The following is a 9,349-nucleotide window of genomic DNA, read 5'->3' on the forward strand; positions in this document are numbered from 1 at the left end:
ATCCAAGATCGCAACCCCCACCGAAAAGATCAAGGGATAAGGTCTCGACGGTGGCGCAAACCGCCCCAGGAGAAGGAAAAAACCCTAACAAGAGGGAATAGGCAGCTCATTGTATTGATTGACAAACTGTTTTCTTCTTTTTCTTGTTTCCCCTTGGGCTCTTGACCTGAAGGCCATGGGTGGGCTTTTCATGCCGACTAATATATGAACCCAGACTGCCACTGTCAGCATCAGATCAAATAAATCTCATATTCCACATTTATTTGATTGGTCAAAGGTTTGAATTTGTATATGCTTGTCACCCAGATAGAACAGAACATTGCCTAAAAATAACATCTCTATGTTGCAATACAGTGACATCGTTACACCAAAACAAAGCTGATTATTAATACAAGAAACACTCATTGTAACTCTTGCAAATGTAAAAATATGCTTGTCACCCAGATAGAACAGAACATTGCTTACTAAGCGTTACAATTCAATAGGTATATTATCATCCTTGCGCACATCGACCGGTGCTGTAAGACTGAACAGCCCATGTATCTTTCAGATGTCCTTCATCCAAAGGAGCACTGCATCAAACAAACCACCCATCAATCCTTTGCAGAGGCAAGGCAGGTTGTGCAATAAATTGTGAAGTCTAGAAAAGAGAGAGCCAAGGTACCACAACTCTTACCACAATGAATGAAGTATACTAAAGTTAACATATCATGGTGTTCACGTAACTTGCGCCACCAATATAAAACATGTAGGAATCCGAGTGGAGACACTCACAACATCAGGGGCGGGGATGGGCTTCACGGACAGGGATTACGGTCTAGTGTCTAACATGCATACATTTATCACGGTGGAAGGCCATATAAGGGGATGTTCAATGCGAACTAGCTAAATGAGGAAGTAAAAGAAACAGCTCTCAAGTCACAGGGATTACGTTCTACATGTTTATATTGGTGGCCCTGTAAGTTATGCGAACTGCAGGATCAGACAGACAGTGCACTGTGCTGATTGCCACAGTTCCCCGTATCACGCGTAATTGATACTGATTGAATTTGTGGTTGATTATATCTTATGGCAGCATCACTCCAAGCATGGTTGACACAATTCAAGTGGTTCCAATCACAAGATCAACAGTCCAGCAATTGCACCCGCAGATAGTCAGATACAGGTGGATCTTCTCCTACTTGAGTTACAACAATCTAAAGTTCATACACAACTGAATCTTTTTAAGTTAGACAGAGGAAGACCCCCACGTCGCCTTGCTCGGGCACGGCACCGCCGCAAGGCCCTACTCTCCTGCTACCCCGCCACCGGCGAAGCCCGCGCGTGCCCCTAAAGGTGGCGGGGGGCGTTTCCTCCTACCATGGCGCGTAGGGGGAGGGGGGGCTTGGGCTTGGGCTGATCTTGCTTCTCCACCCTCGGTGGCCACGGCGGTGTGGCATGCGACGCCTCAGCAGGCCAGTTCTTGGAAGCTCCATGGTGTGGTTGTGGGCGGCGGTGATCTGCGTGTTGGACTGCAGCGTACTGCATGCAGCGGTGAGGTCGTGCTTGGCGGCTCCATGATGGGGTAGCGAGCTCCGGTGGCAACGAGGTTGGAATCCGGGGTGGTGGTTGATGTGTCGTCGGCCGTGGAGTTTGCGTAGGCGATGTGGCAGCTGCAGTCTACTTGGTGGCGGGAGGCTGTCTCTCTTGTTTGGGCAGCTCGACGACGACGGTTCTTCAGCAGGTTGCAGCTCCGACGGCTTTGTTGTTGCTGCAGCGAGGTGGCAGCCGGCCCTTCCCTGCTCGGAGGACATGTGCCAGCCTTCGTGCTGGTGGCTTGCCGTGGTTGGCTCGGTAGCAAGGTGTGGTGCTGGTCCATGTGGTGATGGCACGGTTATTGTGCAGGGGTGCGTGGGTCCGTGGAGGTGCTGGTTGGCGTCGGTCGACTGCCTGGGAGTGGTGGTGTTGCTGATCCAGGCGAAAGCTTGGCCGGTGCTTGCTGGCGGGCGACGGCACCCATGGGCGTCGTGTTCTTCCTTGGAGGCGTCGTCGAGGTAATTTGTGCATCCTCAACTTTTGGGTCAAGATCATCGGGTTAAAGTCATCATCCTGGTTGGATCAGGTGGCAGCAGCGTCTCCAACGTCGTATTCCCTCTTTGGGCGTCGTCTTGGAGATATTGATCCCATTTGTGCTTCCTGTAGGTTGGACGTGCACGACATCACGATCTGCAAGTGCCCGGTCAGCATTGAGGTTGGTGTGGTGTTGCAACGCATGTGGCAACAAAGATGGTAGCGAGCAAAGTCGGGCCGCACCAATGGTTGTGCCTATGCTGGTTTCTGGCTGTGAAAGAGAAGTCAGAGTTGGGGGCGGCGGCGCCGGATTTTCAGCGGGGGGTGATCACTGGAATTGCACTAGACTAGATTAGTGCGAGACTTGCAACTTTCTCCGGTGAAGCTCATCGGCAAAATCGGAGCTTCCATGTCCTCGACGCTAAGGTCGACTGTTTGATGTTGCTTCGTTGCTCGGTGCTTCCTCTTGACGGTTGTGTCGTTGGTTGTGCCGTGATCCTGTTTGTGGACAGATCGTAATCTAGGTTTTCGCCAAGTTCTTCTTTAATTAACCGGCAATTAATAGCTCAATGAGCGATGATTGATGCATTCAGTTAGTGCCCTTGATTATTCTAATTATATTCCTGATAGAAGGATCATGGCGCCCCGGGAGTATTCCATCCAGCAACACCATCTCCTTCAACCACGCGAGGACAAAACTGATGTTAGCTACATTCGAGTGTTCACCGCACAAAGGCGATCTTTTGCCTCGCTTAAAAAAAACAATCTAAAGTTCACAAAACTGACCGCAGCCTGATATCTCTCCACTTTGTGTTACTTTTGACAAGACGGGCGTCGTGAACGCCATGGAGTAAACAAAAGCAAGGCGTTGTGAACGCCACGGGGTAAACAAAAGCAGGGCATGTCAATTCTACCGACTCAATACTATGTTCAGGAGCTGCATCAACCACCCAAGTGGGCTTTTGCAATGGGCCTAGCATTACTCACTAGAAGCAAGTGGAGTGAGTACAAAAGGTAACCTCCTAATAGAGTTAAATAATATCCAGGGAGGAAAGAGACTTGTGTTTGCAAGAACCAAAGTGTGGCAATGTGAACCAAGCATGTATGTCTTTCATCAGAGGCTATCGCATTGGTGTGTGTTGTTGGAACAAATCCATCAAGCAACTCAAGGTACGGATTTAAAGTTATGAAGATGTTATCATTCCAATAGATGAATCATAACCTTAGGAAAAAGAAAATGGAAAATAAGTCTAAACAAGTTCATTTGAAAACATTGGAAACCAACCAGTAACAACCTGAAATTGGCTATGAGCGAGGACTTGAACATTAAAAAGAAAAGATAAACCAAGTCCTGGATACTGCTTTTTGATTTTTAGTCAAAAGGCCTTCCACAAATTTACGAGCCTGAATAACAGCTTTCACGCTAGATCTCCGGAAACAACTACATGGTACAACAATGTTTTTTTATTCCTCAACCTTCCTCCATGGAATCATATGAGCAAATGATAAACCTGATAATGACAAGGTTGGTGCGATGTATATCTTCAAACTTTTTGTGCAAATTATGAACATATATAATGGATTAGCACACTAAAAAAACATGCTGTGTCACTGTACTTCCAGGGCCCATGTGATTATTTAAAATTAAAACTATCATGCAATATGAAAAGGAACTTACAGTCTTGTTCTACAGGGCTCACCCGGTACAACCCAATAGAGCTTTACTTGTGAAGAATACCCTTCTTTTGTGTTTTAGGTTTCTTCTGAATATGATTCTGAAAGATGGGAAATATGAAGGAAAAAATTTAGAGCGGACAAGGAGACACGCGAACTTGGCTTAAAGGAAACATGGTATAAACCTTTTGTCTTTGTAGAGCCTCGACATCTGTCCTCTCCTTCCAATTGCTCTTACGCAATTTAATAGGGCGATTCCCAACATACTTTCCTGAGAAAAGCGAGTTCCAAAAAAAAAAGTACAAGTATATAACAGTAAACCAGAGCATGTTGATGAGTGACAACAAGTGAATTGATGGAGCTCATTGGAAATGCTGACCATTCATTTCTTTTATTGCTGCAGCGAGGTCTGTAGGGTTTGAAAAACTGACGAATCCATAACCTTTTGTTTTGCCAGTCCTCTTATCTCTAACAACCTATAAGAAAGGGTAGACATATACATCAGGTGCAAGTCAGATTCTGCAGATAGGAAAAAGCATACACCAACTACATGTAACTGAATATCTTGGTCAGCCATAAACAGATAATGAAAGTTTAGTCTCTTTAGACAGTCCACCTGAACTACCAAAGCCTTATAGCTAATATAGGTGAGGGCCATGTTGTACCAAATCTATGAAACTGAGTAGCTTATAGTCTAATAAAAGAATACACACACACACACACACACCTACAAGTACACACTCCCGCCACCAAACTGCCCTTGCCAACGCACTATCGGGTGGCCCCATGCATGCCCATTTAACCTTCTCTTTTAAATAAACTAGATAATTAACCACGGTCAGTGTGTGTGTGTGTGCGCGCGCGCTATATAGTGCGTTAAGTGTGTCTTCCCTATAGTTTCTTCCCCTTTCTCTTTTCATGTAAGTTTTGGACATCCATTGCTAGAAAAATAGTGTTGAGATTCATAGGTGTAGACGAATTAGAGTCATTTGCTCTAATCCGAATCCAATTCCAAATACCCTCGGATATGTTCCAATTCCAAATAAAATAATTTGAAATAATTAAAGTAAAGGATGTATTTTACCCTGAAATGGATATCTTTGTATCTTTTTTTTTTATAACCACCAAGGGAGTTCAATTTTTTTTTTTTAAACTTGGGTAATTCAAAAAACGCGAAACCATCCAGGAACTTCTGCAAATGGAATTAGGCTTTCTAGACCAATTTCCGGCACGAGTTGAATTTTAAGTGGTGGCCTGGGTGGATTTAACCAAAAGAACTTTGGTGTGACGTAATTTATGGCTCTTTTTTAACAGCGGTACTTCATTTTTTAAGTGTCTAATTGAGTTTGACTTGTTCCATGTCTATGGATTGTCTCATTCCATGTCTTGACATGCTTTTTCTATGCTTTACTCTCATCGCATGCTAGTTATGATTCATGTTCATGTTATTTTCTTCTTGTCAACTATGAGTAAGTCATGCGAGGATGAAAGTACTCATCGGGAATTCCGATCCTAATCTCTTTGCAGGTGAATCTAGCATAGGTGAGTACTTTGATTCAGGTCACGTAGGTGATGCCTAGTTGTTAGGTCACTCAGTTGGTTAGCTTGTTCCGAGTTGTTAATTTTGGGCAGGATGGCATGGCTGCCATCCCATGTTTATGCTTTTATATGTTGCCTTGTTATGACCGGCCTTAAAGCCGTTTGTCTAATTATCTAACTGCTCATGTATAAGAGATGTGTTGTGTATCCTTAAATGCCCATTCAAAGTTTTGTGTTGTGATATTCAATTTGTTTAAGCATGCCATGCACAGTGCGTGATATGCGTTCTTGAGGTCAGACTTCGCTAGTATGCGCAGAGAACTGTTGCTGAGTAATGCAGCGCATCAGTGAAATCCCAAGATGCGTGTGGCACCATTATCGGAAGAGTTTTATACACACGGACGTGGTTGGGCTACAGGGCAGCGGGCTTGCTGAAGGACATGTAACATATTACTAAACCTATTCTCTGTAGTGATCTGGACCAACGTGCCTTAGTGAGGTCATACGAGTTTTGCTCGTATGCATGGGTCGGCTGTGGTCACAGCTTCGGTTCATTTGTTTCCCCCATAGTATCTGATTTAAATCCTGGCCTCTGATTTGGAATTACGTCTTTTGTACTGTAGCATTTTGTTCATTTAAATGTAGTATGTCCATGTGTAGAAGATCTGTTAGGATCCCAAATGTGAAGTCAAACAATAAGGGGCAACACTAGTCTAATCTTGCCTGAATTGGCCTATTTGGATTACAGGAATTTGAAAACGTGTGAATAGGAAAAACGCAGGATTGAGATGAGAGAGAGAGAGCATTGGGCTTCCCAAAGGAAAAATGAGGTTTGAGCTCATGTTAAGTTTCTTATGGAATGGGAGGCATAGGAATGGATTCCATGGGAATTTAGTCTTCACAATACTATGATCCAAAGGGCTTTCATAGGAAAAAAATCCTTAGGATTCAAATCCTACAATCCAAAGAGGCCCTTATAAATTATGTGAACCAATGTGGTCACTGGTGCATAAGAGATCATGTTCAATTTTTGCTATCCTGATTTATATATCTAACTTATGCATCTAGCTAAGTTCATTCCTAGGATGAGTAAATTTTGGGTTGTACGCTTGTACAGATTATCATTTTTGTTGATAACATGTCTTTAGTTGGTGCAGAAGTGAAAGAGAATCCGTCCAATTAGCCTCCCTAGTCTCAAAATCTTGTTACCAGGGGTAGATTCATAACTTTTAAACTTGACCTAATTATCATTTTAGATATTTGAAACACATGGAAATTATTTTGTCAATAAAAAAACTGTCATGATTTTGGTCTTTTAGAAATGTACTTCCTCCGTTCCTAAATATAAGTCTTTAAAGGGGTTTCATTAGTGGAATACATACGTATGTATATAGACATACTTTAGAGTGTAGATTCACTCATTTTACTATGTATGTAGACTTCTAGTAATAAAATATCTTAAAAGACTTATATTTAGGAACGGAGGGAGTACTCCGTAGTATTGTACTCAACAGAAACTTGTGAATAAATCGAGACTGCGAACACTGAACAGTAGAGAAATAATAAGAATTCTGTGGACTCGAGGAAGTTGTTACCTTTGCCATATTGAAGGAGGGGAACCGTGAAAAGGCTTTTGAGAGAACATCGTCATTAACTTCGTTACCTAGATCTCCGCAAAACAACCTGTAGTCATCTGTAAAAACATTCGAACAGAATGAGCAATTGGGAAAAGTAAATTTATGGATGAAGTGTAAACTGGAAGAGTATGAGAGAGGATGTACTCTCGGGCCACTCGGTGAGGGTGGGATCCTCCCAGGACTGTCCGGCTGCTCGACGAGGGATTGTCTTCTTCTTGGCGGCAGGGTCGGAGGAGGAGGCGGTGGCCCTGGCAGCAGAGGGGTCGAGGACGTCGCTGGTGGCGAGGGCGGCCTTGACGCTCTCGAGCGCCTCGGGGGTGATGGTCTGAGCGTCCCGCTGGAAGAGCTGATGTGCTTGCTGCAGCTGCTGGTACTGGTAGGTCGCCACCGGCTGCTGCTGCTGCTGCTGCAGGTGGAAAGGGAGCGGGAAATAACTGGGGCCCGCCGGAAGCGAAGATGACGAAGAACCGGGAGGAGGAGGAGGGTTAGGGTTCCGAGGATCCGACGACATCTGCTCCAATCCAATCACCCAATCCTCGTTTTGAGAGAGGAGGCTAGGGTTCCTTCCTTCCCTGCCGATGCAATCAAACGAAACTGGGATTGAATCCTCCTTTGCCTTGTTTGCCTTAATAATAAAAACAAGGCGTCCTCCTTTTCTGCTTGGGCCCTCACTTTACCAGCCCGTTGAAATAGAGCAATGATCTGCCTGGGCGTTCAATCACAAACTACTGGTTGAGCGTGCTTTGTTGCCTAGTTGGTGTTGTTGGATTTTCATAGTTTTTTAACTTTCTTTGTTTTAAAATACTCTTTTCGTTTCTAAACATAAGTATTTTTAAAGATTTTATTAGGACTATATACAAAGTAAAATAAGTAAATTTGCATTCTAAAATATGTCTGTATACATCTGTTTGTAGTTCATAGTAAAATCTTTAAAAAGACTTATATTTAAAAACGGAGCGAATATAAAGTACTTTATTTTTTGAAAATTCAAACATATTTACTCATTTAAAAAATGTAAGTTTAACTAAATATGTAGAGAAATATATCAACATACATAATATAAATCGACATCATTAGATTTATCACAAAATGAATTTTCACATTTTAGTATTGTTGATGTAAATGTTTTTGGCTCTGAACTTGGTCAAAATTAAGTTAAGGAAATTTAACTTTAAAAAAATAATACACCTTATATTTTGAAACTGAGAGAGTGTTTGGTTTAGCGAATGGGCAAACGTTGGAGTGGCTATTCTTTTTATTTATAATGATGTGTTTTGGTGGGCCTTTTGCGGTGTGATTCCGTGTTATGTGTTAATGATGTTATAACATATGTGGATTGCACTAACTCTTTTCATAAGTTCGGAGTTTTGGTTGCGTTTGCTAGTGCATGAAGTTTAACATGGTATCATAGGTAAGGTCTTGAGTTCAAGTCCTCGCGTTCACAATATATTTAAAAAATTGTTGGTAGCCCCCTTTGTGTTCACGCAGAGACCTCTTGAGTCATACGTGAGTTTCACGCGTCGTCGCTTTCTTCCGGTTGCACGTGTTGCCGGGAGCTGGCGTTGCTGAGCACGGCGCCAGACTCGCAGCCAGCCGATACGCTTATCCTATCGGGCCAAAGCGATGTCTCCTGCATGTCAGCAACTACACCAGGGCGAGGCGAATCAGACGAGCCACCCGGGCCACCCGAACCGGCTGACGTGCAACGAGAGAGGCACATAGCCCGTGTGGCTAACCCCATTGGCTCCGAAGCCAACCCAGCTGCATGTGTGAAGGAATCCACTCCTGCAGATGAGCCCCATACCGTAGTCAGAATCTTGCAGTGCTCAGAGACCGAGCCCCCCATCAACTCGCGATGAATGGGTCAACACCAACTAGCGAGCGACCAGGACCGTGCCATACAACAGGGAGGTTCGGCTCACCGCCCATCACGCCCCGCAGAAGCAGTGGACGCGCTGCCACTTCATGCAGCTGGACTGTGGGCGAGTTCCTCGCAGCCGCCACAAAACACATCAGCGCAGCCTTGCCTACCCGAGGGAGGAAATCGCGGCGGCCGCTTAACTTCACAACGCGACGCGGCCACTCGGCCACGACTCCAGCTCCCCACCCGGGTGTCGTCCTGTAACGCCCAAGATGCGATCATATCCTTAATTTAGCACGAGGGCCTCGTCAGGGATAGAAGCGCATCTCGTCGTTTCGCAATAATGGATATCGTTACAAGTACATGTACTGAAGAGAAGAGTATATGGAATTGGCTTACACTCGCCACAAGCTACATCAGAGTCACATTAGTACAACACATAAATATCACGAAGAAGAGCAGGGTCCGACTACGGACGAAAACAAACGAGAAAAGAGAACGACGTCCATCCTTGCTATCTCAGGCTGCCAGCCTCGAACCCATCCTAGATCGACGACGACGAAGAAGAAGAAACTCCAAATGAACAATC

At 44.4% G+C, this 9,349-nt stretch overlaps 1 protein-coding gene across 2 annotated transcripts; it reads right to left on the bottom strand.

Moving 5' to 3' along the window:
* Positions 1 to 235: 235 nt before the first annotated feature.
* Positions 236 to 7,543, bottom strand: LOC123408719 (RNA-binding protein 42). 2 transcript variants are annotated; one of them, XM_045101770.1, is made up of 6 exons: positions 7,044 to 7,543; positions 6,858 to 6,955; positions 4,103 to 4,199; positions 3,909 to 3,994; positions 3,750 to 3,824; positions 236 to 572 (listed from the first exon to the last, which is right to left on the bottom strand). In XM_045101770.1, exons 1-5 carry the CDS (start codon positions 7,408 to 7,410, stop codon positions 3,771 to 3,773), a joined length of 702 nt encoding a protein of 233 aa, XP_044957705.1. In that variant the 5' UTR covers positions 7,411 to 7,543; the 3' UTR covers positions 236 to 572; positions 3,750 to 3,770. The 2 variants fall into 2 exon arrangements, with proteins under 2 accessions (XP_044957705.1, XP_044957704.1); XM_045101769.1 differs by having other exon boundaries at positions 3,728 to 3,824.
* Between the last annotated feature and the right edge of the window lie 1,806 nt (positions 7,544 to 9,349).

This window comes from Hordeum vulgare, chromosome 7H, assembly GCF_904849725.1.
Source record: "Hordeum vulgare subsp. vulgare chromosome 7H, MorexV3_pseudomolecules_assembly, whole genome shotgun sequence".
NCBI classification, from domain to species: Eukaryota; Viridiplantae; Streptophyta; class Magnoliopsida; order Poales; family Poaceae; genus Hordeum; species Hordeum vulgare.